A 21,409-nucleotide genomic window follows, 5' to 3' on the forward strand; every position below is an offset into this window, starting at 1 on the left:
GTCCCTTCTCTCTGTGAGTACTAAGTCCCTTCTCTCTGTGTGTACTAAGTCCCTTCTCTCTGTGTGTACTAAGTCCCTCCTCTCAGTGTGTACTAAGTCCCTTCTCTCTGTGTGTACTAAGTCCCTTCTCTCAGTGTGTACTAAGTCCCTTCTCTCTGTGTGTACTAAGTCCCTTCTCTCTGTGAATACTAAGTCCCTTCTCTCTGTGTGTACTAAGTCCCTTCTCTCTGTGTGTACTAAGTCCCTCCTCTCTGTGTGTACTAAGTCCCTCCTCTCTGTGTGTACTAAGTCCCTTCTCTCTGTGTGTACTAAGTCCCTTCTCTCTGTGTGTACTAAGTCCCTTCTCTCTGTGTGTACTAAGTCCCTTCTCTCTGTGTGTACTAAGTCCCTTCTCTCAGTGTGTACTAAGTCCCTCCTCTCTGTGTGTACTAAGTCCCTTCTCTCAGTGTGTACTAAGTCCCTCCTCTCTGTGTGTACTAAGTCCCTTCTCTCAGTGTGTACTAAGTCCCTTCTCTCTGTGTGTACTAAGTCCCTTCTCTCTGTGTGTACTAAGTCCCTTCTCTCTGTGTGTACTAAGTCCCTCCTCTCTGTGTGTACTAAGTCCCTTTTCTCTGTGTGTACTAAGTCCCTTCTCTCTGTGTGTACTAAGTCCCTTCTCTCTGTGTGTACTAAGTCCCTCCTCTCTGTGTGTACTAAGTCCCTCCTCTCAGTGTGTACTAAGTCCCTTCTCTCAGTGTGTACTAAGTCCCTTCTCTCAGTGTGTACTAAGTCCCTTCTCTCTGTGTGTACTAAGTCCCTTCTCTCTGTGAATACTAAGTCCCTCCTCTCTGTGAGTACTAAGTCCCTTCTCTCTGTGTGTACTAAGTCCCTTCTCTCTGTGTGTACTAAGTCCCTTCTCTCTGTGAATACTAAGTCCCTTCTCTCTGTGTGTACTAAGTCCCTCCTCTCTTTGTGTACTAAGTCCCTTCTCTCTGTGTGTACTAAGTCCCTCCTCTCTTTGTGTACTAAGTCCCTTCTCTCAGTGTGTACTAAGTCCCTTCTCTCTGTGTGTACTAAGTTCCTTCTCTCTGTGTGTACTAAGTCCCTTCTCTCTGTGTGTACTAAGTCCCTTCTCTCTGTGTGTACTAAGTCCCTTCTCTCTGTGTGTCTGCAGTGCGGGTCCTAAAGGAGACAACATCTACGAGTGGAGGTCCACCATCCTGGGTCCTCCGGGCTCCGTGTACGAGGGAGGGGTCTTCTTCCTGGACATCGCCTTCACGCCGGACTACCCCTTCAAACCCCCCAAGGTGAAGAATGACTTTCAAATAAACTAACTAAATGTAAAAAAGAAAGGAGCCTAACACTAAAAACTCCAAGGCACTCAATCCTCAGGTTAACAAGCCTTTATTGTTTTCCCTATACCATTTGTTTGGCAGACACAACGTGTATCGGCTGCAATCATCTTCATCAGTTGATCGCCAACTCAACTTTTTTGTTATGATGTAGTTAGAGTTCACACACAGAGGACACTTCAGTCCTTATCTTTAGGCCCAATCTATGGCCAGAAGCCATGATAACAAGGTTAACCTGTGTCTGGTAAACTGCACTTAAGTGTATGAAATTGTGACTACGTTGCTGCAATACCTTCTTGGTAGGCGTTGCTGTATTTACCACTAGAGGGCAGCATTGCCCTGGGATATTTACCAAACCCCTGTTCCAGTGCCCTTTGTCAAACATAACAATCTGGCGATTTATCACATTGGGCCTATTGAAAACGGGATGAACAGAAGACAAATGTTGACTATAGATTTTAAACGTCCAATCCACGTTGAACCTCCATCCGTCAGGTGACGTTCCGTACGAGGATCTACCACTGCAACATCAACAGTCAGGGGGTGATCTGTCTGGACATCCTGAAGGACAACTGGAGTCCTGCCCTCACCATCTCCAAGGTGCTGCTGTCCATCTGCTCCCTCCTCACAGACTGCAACCCTGGTGAGACTCTCACACACACACACACACACACACACACACACACACACACACACACACACTATAACTCTCTCTCTCTCACACACACACACACACACACACACACACACACACACACACACACACACACACACACACAGACTTATCTCTCACACACACACACTCTCTCTCTCTCTCTCTCTCTCTCTCATCACAAAACAGTCATGTTTTCTTTGCGTGTGTCATGTTTTCTTTGCGTGTGTCATGTTTTCTTTGCGTGTGTCATGTTTTCTTTGCGTGTGTCATGTTTTCTTTGATCAGTTACATTTGAAGGGCTTCTTAAGAACGTTTGAAAATTCTTTGCTTTAAACATGAGCAGACGTGGCGACGAGGAGCATTTTGTAGACCTACTTAACAGCCGCTTCTGGGAAGTTTAAAATAGTTTTGCAGTTCATGAAGGACATGACATGCAGTGAAGATGTATGAGGGCTGAGGGATGAGGGCAGAGGGATGAGGATTCTTCTCTGCCCTGTCCTGTCCTGTCCTGTTCTGTCCTGTCCTGCTCTGTTCTGGGTCCGTCCCTCACTCTGCCTGTAGGAGGAGGGCCCAGCGGACGCCTATTGAGAACACGCTTAGGATTTCACCAAATTAGAGGTTTTTTGTTTTAAAAAGCAACACAATGGTGGAGGAGGTGGGCAAGTACTGACCCAACACTGAGTAACACCAGGAACACTGATGATAACATCAACACACACACACACACACACTACAACCCTGGTAAGACCTACACACACACTACAACCCTGGTAAGACCTACACACACTACAACCCTGGTAAGACCTACACACACACACAAACACACACACACAAACACACACACACTACAACCCTGGTAAGACCTACACACACACACACAAAACACACACACGCACACACTACAACCCTGGTAAGACCTACACACACACACACTACAACCCTGGTAAGACCTACACACACACACACACACACACACACACACACACACACACACACACTACAACCCTGGTAAGACCTACACACACACACTGACACAGTCTACAACCCTGGTAAGACCTACACACACACACACACACACACACACTGACACACAGTCTACAACCCTGGTAAGACCTACACACAATAAATGAAGGAAAGCACCGTCACTCAGGAGATAGACATGGTCTTCAAACTTGAATGGGCAGGAGTGAACGCTTCAGTCTTAAGCCTTCATCAGCATGATAATCACATTTCTGACAGACAGTTATATAGGTAAGGGGTGGGGGGCAAAGGCCAATCACCACACAGGATCTCTAATAGCAAATAGGATTCATCTGTGTATAGGCCGCCTAGTCCAGCCTAGTAGAGCAGGAAGATGTAAGACTAGGGCCTAGTAATTAGGCCTACCATATATGGGCCTTACCAAATGAGTATGTTAAAAGGCATTATATACCATAAATACAAAGGAACATCATCTACATTACATCAATGCACAATACACAGCACAAAGTAGTATAAAGCAAATACAGAATCAACGGTATAAACAATCAGTATATAAGGGAGGGCATAGCATGTGCAAAAAGGTAAAGTTAGAGTTAAGAGCTATGCGACCCTGTGTGGTGAACGGCAGAGATATAATACAAAAATAACAACAGCAGCAATAACAATCATGATGATAAAGGAGAGCTAAGTGGCAGCACAGAGCATTTCTCAGAATCCTATTGTTTTGAATGGGTTAGATAAGGCACTACATATTGAGAGACAGTCTGTTGGCCTCAAAATCCGCCCTAAGAGAGATTCTAGAATATTAATTTTTAAAAGAATGGCCTACTAAGGGGTCACTAGATAAATATGCCAGTGTTTGGTGACACATTTCTTGATTTCTTGTGATATAGGAGAGAAGGTGGTAGCGCATATAATTCTAGAATCTCTCTTAGGGCGGGTTTTGAGGCCAACAGACTGTGTGTCTCAATATGTAGGGCCTTATCTAACCCTTTCAAAACAATATGATCCTCATAGCCTCTTTCTCTGAAACGATTACACATATCATGAGCTTGTACATTAAAAGTGTTGTCATCACTGCAGATTCTTTTAGCTCCTAAGAGTTGGCTATAGGGAAGAGCCTTCTTCAAATTCAAAATGTAACAGAGTGTTTCTATCAGTCTGTTTTCTTTAAAAAAAATTGCCCATTTTTGCACAGAAACGTAGCAGCAACCTAAAGGACTCTCTGGTCAGAGCTGACTGCTTTGTTCCCCCTCAGAATTTTCTCTCCAGCCTGCCAGGTGGTAACTTCCCTTGTTCTAACTGTGCCCAATCTAATGCCATGATTAGGCGGGGATTCTTTTCTACATCCACATACTGGCAAAAAATATAGTATCAGGTATAGAATCAGCTGCAGAACCAAGTATGTGATCTACCTCCTCAAATGCCCATGTGGTCTAGCCTATATAGGCAAAACAACTAGAGAGTTAAAAACTAGGATCTCTGAGCACAAAAGCTGTTTCAGGAACAAAGATGAGAAATCCCCTGTGGCCAGACATTTTAATTTAGCTGGTCACGACGTCTGCTCCCTGAAATTCCAGGGTATAGAGGTTGTACACCCCTTAAAAAGAGGAGGTGATAGAGACAGACGACTCTTACAGAGAGAAGCAGCCTGGATCCATACACTACAAACAGAGCCCTAAAGGTTTAAATGAAGAGTTAATTTTTTGTTGTTTCTTATAATTTAATTTGCTGCTGTAAGGAACCTTTTCCTGAGAAATGCTCTGTGCTACCACTTAGCTCTCCTTTATCATCATGATTGTTATTGCTGCTGTTGTTATTTTTTGTATTCTATCTCTGCCCTTCACCACACAGGGTCGCATAGCTCTTAACTCTAACTTTACCTTTTTGCACATGCTATGCGTTCCCTTATATACTGACTGTTTATACCATTGATTCTGTATTTGCTTCATAATACTTTGTGCTGTGTATTATGCATTGATGTAGATGTTCCTTTGTATTTATGGTATATAATGCCTTTTAACATACTAATTTGGTAAGGCCCATATATGGTAGGCCTAATTATTAGGCCCTAGTCTTACATCTTCCTGCTCTACTAGGCTGGACTAGGTGGCCTATACACAGATGAATCCTATTTGCTATTAGAGATCCTGTGTGGTGATTGGCCCTTGCCCCCCACCCCTTACCTATATAACTGTCTGTCAGAAATGTGACTTTTATGCTGATGAAGGCTTAAGGCCAAAACGTTCATCCCATTGCCTTCATTTATTATAGCACTTGACCTGGCACCCGTGACTGCTCCAGATTAATTTGGAGTTGTGCGCACTCGTATGCTTTTTTGTGTTTAAGACCTACACACACACACACTACAACCCTAGTAAGACCTACACACATACACACACACACTACAACCCTGGTAAGACCTACACTCACACACACACTCACGTAAGGAGAAAACCTGAAAAAAGTGTTTTTTTATTTACTTCCTCCTCATACCCACTCTAACAACCTTTGTCCTTGGGGCTCTGCTATTGATTAACAGTCAGTGATCTGTTTCCTGTTGATTATCAGTGAGTCAGTGATGTGTTTCCTGTTGATTATCAGTGATGTGTTTCCTCCCTCTCCACAGCGGACCCCCTGGTTGGAAGCATCGCCACTCAGTACTCGACAAACCGTCCGGAACATGACAGGATAGCCAAACAGTGGACCAAGCGCTACGCCACATAGTCCCGCCGGCAGGAGGGGATGGAACCATCATCAGAACCAGGAGTGGGTGGAACCATCATCAGAACCAGCTGCCTCCCGGAGGACTCGGGGACTGGGGGGGGGGGAAGGGGTGTGGGGGGGGAGAGGGGTGTAGGGGGGGGCTGAGGGGGGAGGGGGGTAAAGGAGAGGATAGAGAATAGGGGGGGGGGGGGTTATCTGGGAATTGTTATCTCCTGGTATTTTAGTTTATTGTATTTTTTTTAAGTTATCTCTGCCCGTCTATAATCAAGATCTGGCAATAATGAACCCTGTTGTGCTTTCCTTTTGTCCTGTAAATGAATTCATTTTAGCTCGTGCTTGGATGGTGCTTGGAAATGGAGTTAATTCTACTCTCTTGACTGTTCGTTCAAAGGTGTCGCAGCATGATTCCCGTATTCAATGTGAAATTTTCACTGCTATTAAAAGTTCCAGTTGGTGTAAGTTTCCCTGCATCCAGTCCTTCAAGCAGCTGTTCCTCTGAAGCTGAAGCATCTCTTGTGCTCCTGCGGTGCGTCACAAACTAATGAACAGCAGGTGTCTCTCTCTCCTCCTCTCTCTCCTCCTCTCTCCCTCCCTCCCTCCCTCTACGCACAGGTGCAGTCTCCATGTTAATCAGGTTACTCAAGCCCTAAACTAGCGCTGGCGTTGTCCTTCAGGGACAACAGATTCAGTACGCAACGCAACATATAGGACGACACGCCTGCTCATTATGCAGCTGAGTGCTGAGCTTTCCATGAATGACACAGTTAGTAGCAGCAGTCACATGTCATATTTATTAGGCTCACAAGGTACAAAGGAAACAGATGCTGTTCACTAACACATTTCACAGTTGTATCCTACATGTAATTTTTTCCCCCATCACCTAGGAATGTAGTTTAATAAAGTGACAAAAATAAATTAGGTACAAAATAAATCATCGCTCTAACACGTACTACTCTAAAATTAAGTACAGAGGTTTTTAGTATTTCAACAAAATACTGAAAAAACAGACCCAGGGTGCAACTAATTCCAGACGACACATCAAGGCAGACCTGTTAGGCTCTTTATTGCTGCCATACACTAGGTAGATACTGTTATACCTCATTTAAATGCGTCTGAGATGAATGGACCATGGCCTTGCTACATGGGCAGGGTGGCCGGCCTGGGCCCCTCCCACAAGATGGAGACGCGGATCTGGAAACAAACAAACCCGTAGTGAGGGGACGCCCCGGTGGGGAGAGGGGACGGGATGAGGGGGCGGGGTGAGGGGACAGGGTGAGGGGACGCCCTGGTGGGGCGAGGGGACAGGGCGAGGGGACGCCCTGGTGGGGCGAGGGGACAGGGTGAGGGCACGCCCTGGTGGGGCGAGGGGACAGGGTGAGGGGACGCCCTGGTGGGGCGAGGGGACAGGGTGAGGGCACGCCCTGGTGGGGCGAGGGGACAGGGTGAGGGGAAACCCTGGTGGGGCGAGGGGACAGGGCGAGGGGACAGGGCGAGCGGACGCCCTGGTGGGGCGAGGGCGAGCGGACGCCCTGGTGGGGCGAGGGGACAGGGCGAGGGGACAGGGTGAGGGCACGCCCTGGTGGGGCTAGGGGACAGGGTGAGGGGAAGCCCTGGTGGGGCGAGGGGACGCCCCGGCGGGACTCATATGTCGCTGGATGGCGTGCCCTTGCTCTTGCGGCCGGGCAGGGGGAAGGCTGACTTGCTCTGGGGCTGCGTGAGGCGGCTGGTCAGCGCGGTGAAGGGCTCCATCAGGGAGCTGCGCTCCTTCACGCTCACCTCCCACAGCTTGACCTTCTCCGCCCTCGCCCACTGCTGCGCCGCCTCCGCCTCCACCTGCCGCCGCTCGCGCAGGTCCGCCTTGTTCCCCAGCACGATGACCGTCACCTGCGCACGCACACACACGACCAATCAGAGGGTTGCCCTTAGCTCAGGGGAGCAGCTTTGTCTGTGCAGGCTGCCTGTCTAAAAAAGCCTGTCTGATAGAATATATTAGATGGGCCTTTTGTGATTTCATCAAGGTATATATATATATAAAAAAAAATTGACTTAGTGTTAACAAAGTCTTTGTTAGCCTTGGCTACTCAAGAGCACCTGGATCTACAGCCCCTTGTCCAAAAATCGTCCTACCCATAAACCTACGAAGTGATGTGGCAAGAACTTGTTTTGAAATAGGCTACTTCGTTTGGTATGTCCCATGTTTCATTCTAACTGGCGAGCGACTAGGCGGCGTTTGTGTGACAGGATTCCAGCGGGCTATGGACCGGAAACCAAGCATGGAACGGTGAACAGAACCCAGTCACTCCCCGAAGGGAGCCTGATGGTGAGGGGCCACGCTGGGCTTTGACCATACCTCTTTCTTGTCTCTAGACTTGTCTATTTCCTTCTTCAGGGCGTCCACTTTCTTGAAGGACTCTAGACTGTCCACGCTGTAGACCAGCACAAAGCCATCAGCCACGGAGTAGTAGTGCTTGGGCAGGTCCAGGCCGTCGTGGAGCCCCCTGGTGTCGTAGAGCCGCAACTGCTCCTTCACACCTCTGTCCGTCTCCACGGAAGCCACATACACATCCTCCTGGGTCTCACTGGACTCTGAGCCTGAAACACAGGAGAGCAATCGGTCTGTGAGAGCTCCATTACATGCATTAGATTCAAGATTAGTTTATTGCCATGTATATGGTTTACACATATTAGGAATTTGTTTAGGTCGATGGTGCATACACTGGACAGGACAGTGCAAATACAAAATACTATATCGCTAGGCCGACGTTACTCGTTTCTAGGTTGAGGTCCTTACTATATTGTAGCTAGGTAGCTAACGTACTGTAGTACAGTACAATTTCATGCTAGCAAGCCTTTTCTTCACGTGTTCCGTAGAATGCATAGCAGGTCATAGCGGGTGTATTTACCGACAGCGTGATTGCCATACAGAAGCTGTTCAAGAATTGCCGTTTTTCCAACTGATGCCAGACCACACACCACTACTTTGCATCCTTTCCCCATTCTGAACGTGAACCTGCAAGGACAAGTTTAGCGTTAGCATTGCTAGTCAGCTAGCTTAGCTACTGCAAAATGATGGTAAGCATGCAGTTTTCCTTAAGTGAATCATCGTCATTCAGGTGAAAACTAGTTCGCTTGCGGTGTGACGAGACTGGTCTAGCACACTTAGCTAGCTACGTTAGCTAGCACTAGCTAGCTATGCTACCTCTGGCTAGCTAGCAAGCTTGAAGCTATTAGCTAGTAAAACAAAACAAGAAAGGCCAGCCAGCTAAAGGTACCTTCTTGAGAGGCAGTCAAGTTGAAGGAAACGAAGAGATAATACTCTGCTACCCCCACCAAACTGTTATCAATTGCTGTTCATTGACATTACTGGCTAGCTAGATTGTAATGGAACCACATTATTTACCTTGGAGTGGGTGTGATGCTTTTGACAACACGGAAGCCCCTTCAAAGGGGAGGGGTGGAGTCAATCTGATCACAGCAGGCCTGTTTTAATACTTTTAATACTGCAAACTGCTTGTGTTTATTTCCCACACAGAGAGGAAGCGACTCAAGACTACATCTAGATGTCTAAATGTTGGTGCCGCTTTTTTATTATAGGCCTAATATGTACAAACTGCCCTAAGTAAACTGTATTTATATATAGCACTTCTCACAGAGAGGACTCACAAAGTGCTTCACACAGGTTGAAATGCATACAAATGATCAACAAAAATAGGCTACATACACACGGGAAACAGGACAATAGTTATAAACATACAAATTAATTCTACAAATGCCTGTCTAAACAAAAGCATTTTTAGCTGCTTCTTAAAAATGTCCCCAGAGGCTGCAGCTTAAGTCCTGAGGAAGAGCGTTCCACAGTCTGGGTGCCACAGACTCAAAGGCTCTGTCACCTCTGGTCTTGAGCCTGGTGAGAGGGACAACCAACAGAGCTTGGTCAGCTGACCTCAGTGACCTGCTGGGAGCGTGTGCATGGAGCAGGTCAGACAGATACAGGTGCCTGACCATGCAGGGCTCTATACGTAATTACAAGAACCTTGAACTAGATCCTAAAATCGAGTGGAGGCCAGGACAGGAGTAATATGAGAAGGTTAGCACTAATATCAGATCCTTTACAAATACAACCTACATCCAAAATCATGACACAAGACAAAAGAATCAAAATAATGATTCACAGCAGTGTTTTATTCAGACAAATAGTGTTCCGAAATCGAAATGTACAGTCTCAATTTGAATTTGTGCAATACATGCAAACTTATATTTTATTCATCTATCCACAGAAAAACTTGATTCATAGTTTACACTTTTATGCAACTAAATTAGCAGCATATGTCAGTCATGGCACTTCATCAATACAGACCTACTAAGTGACTAAACCTTTGATAATGTCATATCCATGGAATTAGAATATGTTATATCTATGGTGGTATCATAGTTATCCCTGAAATACCTTGATTCTAAACCAATTCCTCACCGCTACCCCAAAGGTCTGAATTGGATAGTGTAGTGATCCATTTCTTGATCAGAGATAAGATCACCGGGCTACATGGCAGTCCTACAGAGGCACAGTGAAGCCATGGCCACGTTCTTATGTCAACCAGCTGGTGTCCTTAGGGGTGCAGGGGTGAGGAGTACAAAAGGAATTGGGTCAAAATATAAAGACATGTTTACTGATGTGCACCCCGAAGCCCTCTACCAAGTGTCCTTTTACTGTGGTGTGCTTCTCTTTCACTGCGCACACGCTGATCTGAAACCAGATTGAAGTACAGTACTCATTGTCTGCCACTGGGGGGGAGTGGAGCCTCAATGGCCTCCTGATTGCACAAAAAACAGGGCCTCTCTCTCTGTTAAACAGTGCAAGAGTATTGAAAGTAGTCTTGAAAGTAGTCAAAGGTCCTCTGCTTTGCTTTCTTGAGGAGTTCTGGGAAACGTAGTGCAAACAAATCTCTCCTGTAGGAGTCTGAGCTGAGAACAAGCTAGTCTGACGGATGCTCTGGACAGGAGCGGTTCACTTCAAACCACTCATCTATACACCTACACAGAGAGAGAGAGAGAGAGAGGGAGGGAGGGAGTGGGTGGGTGGGGGGGTAAGATTAAGCCTTATCTAGCTTGAGACATAAAAACAAGTAGAGAGTTAAACCATAAAGTCTGTGTGTGTGTATGTGTGCGCGCGCGGGCGGGTTGGTGCGTGTGTGTATGCTCGCGTGTGTTTTACCCTTTGTGATAGATACAGAGACAGGGCAGTCTGGCAATGGTGTCCCCCTGCTCCAGCTCATCCAGACAGATGGTACACTCCCCAGAATCCTTTGCCAGGACATCCTCTAAGAGAAGACACATACAACCAATCAGTGAGCATTATGAAAAAAACTAAACAGAAACACATAACGACATGCACTGTAGCTTCCGGGGAGGATAGCCCGACAGGGGAGGATAGTCCAACAGGCAGACAGACAGATCATTACGGATGAAAAGTGGGAGTGTTTCAGAGGAGGAGCTTATGAATCCGTCCCCCCCCCGTTGTCTGTCTCACCGTTGTAGGAGAGACGGGGTTTTGTGAGGCACATGAGCAGGTGCAGTTCTATCTCATCCGACGACACGAACTTGGAGCACACAGGACAGTGGAACCCTGGGAAGAACAAGAGAAAGCGAACATGAGGCAGGTGTTGAGGACACACCCCGGCCAGCCCTCCTCTCAGTCCTCCCTGTCACTTATCTGGACTGAAAGATGTTTATGTTTCAGACCATGGTGCCAGAGAATGACTGACACACACACACACACACATTCTCTTTCCCCCTCTCACACGCAGACACACACACACTCCGACAAAGCAATTATAGATTAGCTAGATGTTGTTTTCCCTAGAGATGATCTTCCGTGCTCAGACAGACCCCACACACCAGCCAAGCTTCTCTGAGGTAAACACCTCTCTCCTCACACAACACCTACTAATGAGGCTGATCCACCTTGCTGAAAAATAGGACATATATATTTATAATGAGGCCCCTGTGTGCTTTAACAGCAGGCCAGTGTGTGTGTGCGTGTGTGTGCGTACATGTTTCAACTGATTGTGCATGCATATCTAAACCTTTTCCTTCCTTGTGTGTATGTAGTACGTGTGGGTGCGTGTGTGTATGTAGTGCGTGTGTGTATGTGTGTGTGCATGTGTGTATGTAGTACGTGTGTGTGTGTATGTAGTATGTGTGTGCGTGTGTGTATATAGTACGTGTGTGTATGTGCGTGTGTGTATGTAGTACGTGTGTGTGCGTGTGTGTATGTAGTATGTTTTTGTGTGTGCGTGTATGTAGTACGTGTGTGTGCATGTGTGTCTGTGTGCAACCCAGGTTCACCCCCCCGCCCACCCATCTGTCTTATCTGCTCTGCGTTGATTATCAGGCGAGGAGCCAAGGAGAGACTGGGCTCTAATTTAACTGCCACAATGTAGTTAACGGGGTCAGTGGAATTGTGTCAACAGTACAAAAGCAAACGCACACTCGTGTGCGTAAACAGCAGGTTCGGTGTGTGAATCTGTATTGTTTTGTGTGCCGTGCTGCATATTGTGCATGTGATTTAGAGGAAGAACAAGTAGGTCAAGTCAGACTGCCTAAGTCAAGACTGCGGAGTCATGACCACATGTAGCCAATGAGCAAAGGTCAACAGTGATGATTATGGTGCCATATCAGGAAACACACTCTCGAGAGCTGGAGACCAGAGGGAGGGTGTGCTCTCTGCGTGCTTGATACACAGTATGTGTGTCTGTGTGTGTGTAACCTAGTTGAGTTGGATAAACTCACTCCACTAGTATAAATAATGTCTGGTTGCATCATTGAATAGCTAGCTTTTCGGTGGCGTAGCGACGATTGGGAATCAGAGGACCTGAGTTCGAGACGCAGTGGAGGCAAAGGAGGGTGCCTTGAAATTACACAACGCAGACGAGTGGAGATTCTCAAGAATGGTGTATGTTTGTGGGTGGGTGTGTGTGTAGCCTACATGTGTTTGTGGGTGTGTACATGTGTTTGCTCACACAACACAAAAGAGTCTGAATGAGGCCACTGTGCCAGAGGTCTTCTGGTGTGTGTGTGTGTGTGTGTGTGTGTGTGTGTGTGTGTGTGTGTGTGTGTGCATGTCTGCTGGCCTATGTGCTCTATCTATTCTAGCCAGAGCAGAGACGGGAGATGAGGCAGAGATGGGTCTCTGTGCTACACAAAGAGAGAAGCACGTGATTGACCGGGAGTTGTTGCTTTGTTGTTAAGTCCATGTCTTATCTGTGCTACAATCACAAATGTAGACGTGGTGTGCAGTGAACAGGACTGCACAGCACATTTCATTCTTTCCATAGGATCAAAATAATAATAATAATAATCATAATAAATGGCGTAAGACCTTATAAAGGCCCTATTGTTCCATTGTTGCCACTGAACATGAGAGATTCATAACAGCTCATGTGTCATAACGTTCCGAGAAAAATCAGCCTACTTCCTGCACGCTTACCTCCTAGCAGATGAGAGGACAGGTGCACCGGGAGGGACCCGATGAGCAGCCGGTGTCCGCCAGACAGCCCGCTACCCCCGTCAGTGTCACCCAGGCTGCTGCCGAATCTGGGTCGCCCGTTGGTGGGTATACTCAGCCCAGCTTGGTTATTTCCACTGGTATATAGAATCTGAGGGCCGTCTGGGCCGTTTGTGTATCTAAACCCGCCAGCAACTTCTGACGGTCCAGAATGGACATCTGGGCTGGAAAAAGCCCGGGTTCGACCGTCTGCAACAGGACTACTCTGTTTTGGACCCATGCCTGACGTGACAGGATATCGGATCTTCTTGGTGATCAAGTCCACAAGGATATGGCTCCTGTAGTGTTGTCAAAAGGGGAAAACTTTCGATTCACAAGCGACAGCGCATGGCGGGACCGTATACGACAGTTGAGAGCAAAGAGTAAGCTACTAAACGTCAGCAAAATGATAAAATAAAAACATCCCACTTCAGACAGTCCTAATTTTCGAGGTGCGCAACGGATAGCGCGCGATAGAAGTTATGACTTCGTTCCAATCGGTCATCTAACCTTAAGCGCATTCGAGGCCTCGTTCAGCAACTTCATTATAGGCTAATAGTTTTGCTCTACTGACTTAAAAACAATCTCCAATAGCGTAGGCCTACTTGAATGTGACGGGAAAAGACTCTGCTCTTCGTGTCAATTGCAAAGTTGACTTGGACTTATTCAACCCTGATTGTATCAGAGAAAAGCTGGGACCGTCGCACCTCCCCCTGTGAGCGTGCGTCAGGTTTTGCGTGACGTCAAGCTCAGTAACATAACAGCCCGCGCGCATAGAGACAGATGAGCGCACGCTCAGACAGCCGACTCCGGTCTCCCTTCCTTCACACAGTTTTTATTGAATACTTTCACACACATTTTAGGACAAACGTAAAATACAGAGCATAATATATCAATTAAATAAGTAATAGAAAACAAACAAACAAGACTTAACATGTTTAGAAGCCAACTGGCTAATAGTCAAACCATTTAAAGAGAGTAAAGTTACAAGTGTTGCAGTCAGGTGGTTGAAGGCTATGGGCGGTCGAAGCATAGCAGTGTAGGCTACTGGTAGTGTCACACACACTCAATCATAAATACACAATGATGGAGGTTTCCCCTCACCACTGGCTCTGGGCCAGATATTTTTGTTCAGGGCCCAGAATGCACAAGGTCAGTAGTTCTACAGCAACTGGTCCCAGGTCTGCAGTCCATGGAAGCCTCTACCAGCACTAATAAATCAAGCCTGTCCAGAGAGAGAGAGGGAGAGAGACACTTCGGCAGACACCTCAGCAGGCATCCAGACACAAATCCAGGACCTGTGTCCGTCTTCCTCAAAGCCCAACCTTCAGAGCCATATCAGGTAGACAAGGCGGAATTCAGCGCAAATCAGTGTCTGAAAGCATCCCACTACGGACGGGCGAGAACAGGAAGACTAAAGGGCGGAGTGGAGAGAAACCGCCAAACATTTCACCCCAAGCTACCTTTGTCGTAAAGACGCTAAACTTGACACCATGACGGTGAAGTAAAGGAATGCGGGCGGACACTATGGTGCAGCAGCAGTCAGCCATTTTAACTTAGGAAGTTCAGCATTTCTGTGTTAGGGAATAGGGAACAATGGGTCTTGGGTGCTCAAGGTAAATGTGTTTACCATGTGTGTGTGTGTGTGTGTGTATTTGGTGAAGGCGTGGCCATAGTAAGTGAGCAGAGCACGCCACCGAGTTAGATTAGCTATCATCAGTAGAGACTGAATCAATGATCAAGCATCTTATTCTCTCCCTCTGGATAGTCAATTGTTCCTCCATGATCAAATGTTCCCATGTGGGTTTCCACCTCTCTACCACTTCACACCTCCATCACCCCATCCCCATCTCATTGATCAAACCCTATCACCATGTCCAGCCCATCACATCGTCAGCAAACATGATACATTCATTTAGCCTGTCTTTGTCTACTATACTTTCTTAGTTTCTTAGAGAGGGGGAGATATGGTAGCTGCAGATGCAGACCTGGGTCAAAATACTATTTGAAATCATTTCAAATAGTATTTTGTCACAAACATCCTTGCCAGTCTCACAGTCCAGCCAGACTAAAAAACAAACGCTCAAGGTATTTGAAACGATTTAAAAATACAATTTTGGGAGGAGTTGCAGTCAGACGCTTTAGGGAAGTGAGTGACAGTGTAGCTAACCTGTGTGTGTGTGTGTGTGTGTGTGTGTGTGTGTGTGTGTGTGTGTGTGTGTGTGTGCATGGACAACAGACGATTGGCTACTGAAAGTGCTATTTGAGAAGCAAAGCTGCTGAAACGTTTGAGAATGTGTGTGTGTGTGTGTGTGTGTAAATGTTGTTTTAGTGTTGTTCTGTGTGTTTAGTACATTATGAGTGCTGTAACACTGTGGTTGGGCCTGTATGTTAGTGCTGGGGGAGAGGCCTGGGGCATGGGTGGCTCTCGTAGTCCATCCAGGGGCCTCTTCTGGGGGCATCATTGCTGGCTGACTCCCATCTGGTGGTGGTCAGTCTCTGGTTCCTCCTCCACATCTGCATGGTACTGCTCAAAGCTGTCGTCATCTATGTCTGGGAGACCCAGGAGCTGAGAGATGGAGGAGAGTAAACAATTTGATTTTATACACACTCCTAAACCTTGTCTCACATATACCCCCTCCTCACTAACCTGACGCACCAGATGGTTTGCTTTACATAACCATCTGGGAACTCTCCATTGGAAACTGTTTGGAACAGGACTTTCAAAAATACTTGGCAGGTGATTGGATGAACCGTCTGTCTGTCGCCATCTATCACGCGCTAACTTCAACCACTCCTCGCTATTAGCCCGCCCAGTGCAGCTGTTTGTATTTCACATTCTTGATTGGCGAGATCGTTTTCTGATCTGGCACAAACGGATCTCTATGGAGAGTATTCGGACCTCCACCCCCCTCCCTGTAGAATGGTGTTTTGTTGAATTTTGAGTCTTGCGACGTTGTGTACTCACAGGTCTGAAGGATGTGAAGACCTTCTCCAGAACTTCCAGGAGAGTCTTTTTGCCACAGGACGAGATATAGTCCTGGGCTAACTGCAGGAAGGGCAAGCAGTCCTCACTCTCACTCCATACATGCTGGACACACACACACACACACACACACACACACACACACACACACACACACACACAGTGTGAATGAGTTACAGGCTTAGAATACAGGAGGACATAACCACGGGTTAGCCTGTTATGACTAATTCTGTTGACGAACCAATCAATCAATCAAAGCTTTATTTGTATAGCGCATTTCATACACAGAGGCAACACAATGCGCTTTACGGAGATCAAGGGAGGTGGGCATAGGTCCCACCCCTACAAATTCCAGAGGGAAGCAAAAAAACAGTTTCAACCGGGGGCCAGAAAGGTGAGCTGTAAAAATTATTCCCTGACCCCTCTCAACGAGACGATCGAGGAACAGCGCTTATAAGTTATGCTAGTTATATTAAGTTATGCTAGTTATATTAAGTTATGCTAGTTATATTAAGTTATGCTAGTTTTAGATTAAGTTCTGCTAGCTACTAGCTCAGGTTTATTTGCAGCACTGTTAATGAAAATAGCGCAAGGCAGAGAGAGATATGAGACGTTCCAAGGACAGGAGACAAGTCTTGCTGGAGAAAAAACCAACTGTGTCACTCCCAGACGCACACACACTCCCACACACACACACACACACACACACACACACACACACACACACACACACACACACACACACACACACACACACAATTGTGGAGAACAGACCCAACTGCTTCACTTCAGGAAAAGCATAATTACAAAAAAACGAGCAATCTCTTTCCCCAGAGGTGGCTTCACACCAGCACGCGACTAATCAGCAGTGTGTGTGTGTGTGTGTGTGTGTCCGTGTGTGAAATGAGACTCAGCAGACTTGTGCACTGTGATGCATGATGATTATGATAGGCTGCCCCCTAGTGAAAGAGGGAGGCTGGTGCACCTCATATGCTTATGAGTGTGTGAGTGAGTGAGTGAGTGAGTGAGTGAGTGAGTGAGTGAGTGAGTGTGTGTGTGTGTGTGTGTGTGTGTGTGTGTGTGTGTGTGTGTGTGTGAGTGAGTGAGAGGCTCCCCCTGCTGATAGCAGTATTGATCTGCCTCTGTAACTAGATCTCTGACAGAGCCCAAAGCCTAGTTATTTTAGCTGCCAGTCTGTCCTTGGGACTCCACAGCAGTGTAGGAGAGGGCTCGTCTGTGTGTGTGTGTGTGTGTGTGTGTGTGTGTGCAGGGAGGACCTGAGTCATCACAGTGGGATCATAACTGGATCTACAGAGTATGAGTGTAGAAAAGAAAGTGTGTAATGGATGAGAAACAAAGAAAACAAGATGGCCCACCTGTTTATTTACACGGCATTTAAGTTTTCTTTCTATTTTTCCCAGATGCACAATCGATGATGAGCAGATGAAAACGTCCGACCGGGGCTGCCTCATCTGCTCATCTGGTCCCCGCCCTCTGGCCTGAGTTACCGGGCACAGGGGAGTGGGAAGGCCTACTTTCATATCACAACATCACGAGGCCTGATTGCGGCTCACGGCAGTTTGCGGTGCAGTTTGTAAAAGCCTGTAATAAACTGCTCACACCGGCCCCTGCAGGTTATTACGTCTGAAAATAGGAATCCGGAATTCGCAGCCAAAATAATCTTGTGTGCGAGGGGGCACCAAACTACAGTGACATCCACAGAGTGCATATACGGGCCATACACCTGCGACTGGGGGGGGGGGGGTCCCAAACACGCGCGCACATGCACACACACGCGCGCACGCGCTCTCATACAGCGACACTTACGAAATTGTCGGTGCCGCCTGTCACGTTGTCGGGACACAGCACATAGAACGAGATCCCGGGCTCTGCGTAAAAGTCAAGCCGCCTCTCATCCTCTTCCTCGGCCAAAATCAGGTCGAACGGGTTTCCGGAGCACCATTTCTCCGCCGCCTCCACCAGCTGCTTGAACTCCATCCTCCGCTAGCCTCGCTCTGCCGTTCCGTGGGGTCCGTGGCTCCGGTTATCTCGCTTGGCCCTCACGGTGATGCTCGAGACGAAAACAGCTGACAGGACAGCAGTAGCACAGCCCCTACAGCGCAGTCCGCATGGCGGGAGAGTGATAGTCTATTAGGCTACTGCCGCACACCGGCCTCTCGGTATTCGGTAACGTCTCTCTCAAACCCTCATCCCTTCAGCCCGTTAACGATGAGATCAGCCGATCGGTGTTGGGTCGCATACGCGCGCGGCCTGGAACGTTAGTTACGCCCGTTTCCAAACGCGATGACGAAAAGTAGAACCGCGAGCTAGTCATCGATAAATTCCGTGCCTGTGTACTAAGACAAATATTTTTTCTTCACTCCAAGCACCAGCTGACAGACTCGATTTGAGCGATACGAATCTTGTATTTCTAATCTTGCACATCTTTGTTTGCACAACGTGCATCCCCTAGGAATCTAGCTCTCCCATTGTTAAACACTTGTCATTTCTATTGCATGATACAGTTCATTTGTATATTTGCATTTCTTCTATGCCACTCCTTGGCACAATAGCAGTAGCATAATATTTACATTTCTGTATTATATATTTTATATTTGCATCTATTATAGGCTACTACCGTTTCTTAAATGTATTTGATGTCCCTTGAACGTGGCTGCTGCAAGTGAAATTTCCCCTCGGAGATTAATAAAGCTAGCCTAATTGAAGGTCCAGCAACAGCAGTTTGTCCGGTTCCAGTTGATGAATTGCGGTGGTACTTTTTTGTATTCATCACCTTCTTGAATCCGTTTTAATCAATTTGTATCTTATTCAGCCTCAAATTACTAATACATAATTTTGGGTGACCGTGTATGGGGTGTTGTGGCTAGCCTACCACACCTACGCGGACGATGGACCTACCAATATTAATCACATAGCCTATTCTGATTTATTTGGGACAAAAGTGTAGGCTGTTTCGACAGTGAAAAGTGTGTAGCCTAAGTGCAATTATGCTTGACCTTTATTTTGAGACTTGAAAGAAAGCAAACCGGACATGAAATTAGCGAGTGGATTTGAGAACGGATAAAATAATGATGTCATACTGGATTAGACTACGGGGGCGTGGCAGTGAGAATCCAGCAATGGGAGGTTTACACATGGAGGTACAGAAAGGTTGTAGGAATACAGGAGTGTTGGGAGTAGACCTAGGCTATGGGTTCAGGGAAGTGTTGGGAGTATGGGTTCAGGCAGGGTCATGGATTTGGATGGAAAACACATGGAAGGCCAGTTGAATATGGGCTGAATATTATAATGAACTAATACAGTTTAGCACTCCAACCCTATTTATATAGTTCCTCTGTGGTTTAACCCGAAACCTGAAGTAGATCTTAAAATAATGGAACTTAAAGGATAAGGACACTGAATTTCACGTTTAGCCCTATTCCTATTCGAAACAACAGTAGCCTAACTTGTAAACAGTAGCCTATTAATTTCACCGAACATACAACAGCCATCCCTTCACGCTGTAAACCTCCGCGAAATTCATCCGAATCCGAATCTCGCGGAGGTTTACAGCGTGAAGGGATGGCTGTTGTGTGTTCGTTGAAATTAGTAGGCTATATAATTCCTGAACTTGAAATCCACGTACTGTATATCATAGACATAGACCTACTTTTTAGAGTTTTTCGATTGTGACCATAGCAACGAGCCAGGGTGCGCACTCCAACGTTATTGACAGAACTCTATACTGCACAAAACATAGGCCTACATATTTTAACCTGTACTAGTCAGATACATGCCAGGGAAGCCAGGAATAGGGCTAAACATGAAATCCAGTGTCCTTATCATTTAAGAGGAAGTGGGCAGATTGTGAGAAAGGGCTTCTAGAGGCGGGGCAGTAGGCCTAGGCTATATTAGTAGTAGCTTAGCCTAGGTATTATAGTCACATGGACATGTAGGCTACACAGATGGCTCTAAGGACAAGTTGTCATGCCTACACATATAGTAGGCCTAAACATTCCAAAGACAAAAACCAGCATTGGCAGGAGGCAACCTGATAATCTGTCAGTTTATACAGCTGTCATATCTTGAGCAATGTCTGAGGTCGACACAGTTATTAAAAGTACATTGTTTACTTGTTTGCAACTTAGCCGAACGATAACGTTACATGTGTACGTCGTCTAACACTTGACTACAGTAGGCTACCATAGGGCTGTAATACAATAACCAAGATAAGGCAAGAGCGCCCTCTACTGGGCTGTTGGTGCGCATCTCAACAAGAGATAGGATACCACAACAGCAGAGACGATGGCAGTGATAAAAGGCCTGCGGGTGGAGGTAGGTTTGTGGCTGGCACGCACCTCTACGCAGCACGGTGTCAAAAGCTTGTTTCGTTACAAACTGGGCTTGCGCTGTAATGTGACGCGCATACAGATCCAAACACGCATCCACAGTAGGCCTATCAGATTTCCGCGCTACATTGGCCCAATCCCAATGTCCACACTCACAGATTTATTGTTTCTATGCAAGTCACTTTGACAGGCAGGCTCTCCTCCTCTCCACACACACACAAAAACATGCTGTAAGTGACCTATTTTGGATTCGAAACGGCAAATTTCGCCGAAACGTGACAAGTTTATGCCTGCAAGTTACAATTATATGTGTAGGCTATACAAATTTGGGTAACACAATAAGGTACACAAAAATGAGTAGTTACTGAGTAACTAATGAGTAACCAATGATTAGTTAATGATTAGTTACTGATTAACTATGAGATTAGTTAATGAGTAGTTACTTATTAACTAAAAAACTCAAAAAGCAAAGTTCAAAATGTATCTAAACCAGGTCAGGTCCAGCCTGGCTTATATGTGAGGCTGGCTTGTTTCTGTTCAGGACTGGTAGGACAAAAGCTAGTCATGCCACTGAAATAGCTGTGAATTGAAATAACATGATCCATCACAATGAGAGCGGGATAGCCAGTTAGCTCATGAGCTCACAACAACTAGCAGCAGCTTCTATAACATTAATGGTAGCGGTCAGTGGCTAAAGCAGTTACACTGATGATAACATAAAGTCATCCCCACCGGGAACCCCGGTCTCCTGGGTGGGAGTCCAATGCTCTCACCACTACTCTACTTGTGCAGTGGAGATTGGCGGGTTGATTTTGGTGTCCTTCTTGATTTTGGTGT

The 21,409-nt window shown here is 46.5% G+C and overlaps 4 protein-coding genes across 6 annotated transcripts in view; 1 reads left to right on the top strand and 3 right to left on the bottom strand.

Moving 5' to 3' along the window:
• LOC311323065 (ubiquitin-conjugating enzyme E2 E1-like) overlaps nucleotides 1–5,780 on the top strand; it is a 45,333-nt gene extending 39,553 nt beyond the window's left edge. For both annotated transcript variants that reach the window (XM_084455205.1, XM_084455206.1), the window contains 3 exons: nucleotides 1,154–1,286; nucleotides 1,827–1,974; nucleotides 5,597–5,780. In XM_084455205.1, coding sequence (XP_084311331.1) covers nucleotides 1,154–1,286; nucleotides 1,827–1,974; nucleotides 5,597–5,694 — 379 coding nt within the window. In that variant the 3' untranslated portion in view covers nucleotides 5,695–5,780. The remainder of the gene's footprint in view (nucleotides 1–1,153; nucleotides 1,287–1,826; nucleotides 1,975–5,596) is intronic.
• A 753-nt stretch (nucleotides 5,781–6,533) lies between these two features.
• On the bottom strand, nucleotides 6,534–9,099 carry nkiras1 (NFKB inhibitor interacting Ras-like 1). 2 transcript variants are annotated; one of them, XM_084455079.1, is made up of 5 exons: nucleotides 8,967–9,099; nucleotides 8,598–8,704; nucleotides 8,045–8,286; nucleotides 7,471–7,578; nucleotides 6,534–6,885 (listed from the first exon to the last, which is right to left on the bottom strand). In XM_084455079.1, exons 2-5 carry the CDS (start codon nucleotides 8,689–8,691, stop codon nucleotides 6,832–6,834), a joined length of 498 nt encoding a protein of 165 aa, XP_084311205.1. In that variant the 5' UTR covers nucleotides 8,692–8,704; nucleotides 8,967–9,099; the 3' UTR covers nucleotides 6,534–6,831. The 2 variants fall into 2 exon arrangements, with proteins under 2 accessions (XP_084311205.1, XP_084311204.1); XM_084455078.1 differs by having other exon boundaries at nucleotides 6,534–7,578.
• An 817-nt stretch (nucleotides 9,100–9,916) lies between these two features.
• On the bottom strand, nucleotides 9,917–13,875 carry LOC311322732 (E3 ubiquitin-protein ligase znrf2-like). Its single transcript, XM_084454830.1, has 4 exons — nucleotides 13,181–13,875; nucleotides 11,222–11,317; nucleotides 10,907–11,012; nucleotides 9,917–10,725 (listed from the first exon to the last, which is right to left on the bottom strand). Exons 1-4 carry the CDS (start codon nucleotides 13,476–13,478, stop codon nucleotides 10,668–10,670), a joined length of 558 nt encoding a protein of 185 aa, XP_084310956.1. The 5' UTR covers nucleotides 13,479–13,875; the 3' UTR covers nucleotides 9,917–10,667.
• Nucleotides 13,876–15,698: 1,823 nt separating this feature from the next.
• Nucleotides 15,699–18,221, bottom strand: mturn (maturin, neural progenitor differentiation regulator homolog (Xenopus); the record flags this gene model as incomplete). The annotated part of the gene is made up of 3 exons (XM_084455245.1): nucleotides 15,699–15,806; nucleotides 16,206–16,328; nucleotides 18,051–18,221. The coding sequence occupies 3 exons, from the start codon at nucleotides 18,219–18,221 to the stop codon at nucleotides 15,699–15,701; spliced, it is 402 nt and encodes a 133-aa protein (XP_084311371.1).
• Nucleotides 18,222–21,409: the final 3,188 nt, after the last annotated feature.

Source organism: Borostomias antarcticus (assembly GCF_949987555.1).
Source record: "Borostomias antarcticus genome assembly, chromosome: 21".
NCBI classification, from domain to species: Eukaryota; Metazoa; Chordata; class Actinopteri; order Stomiiformes; family Stomiidae; genus Borostomias; species Borostomias antarcticus.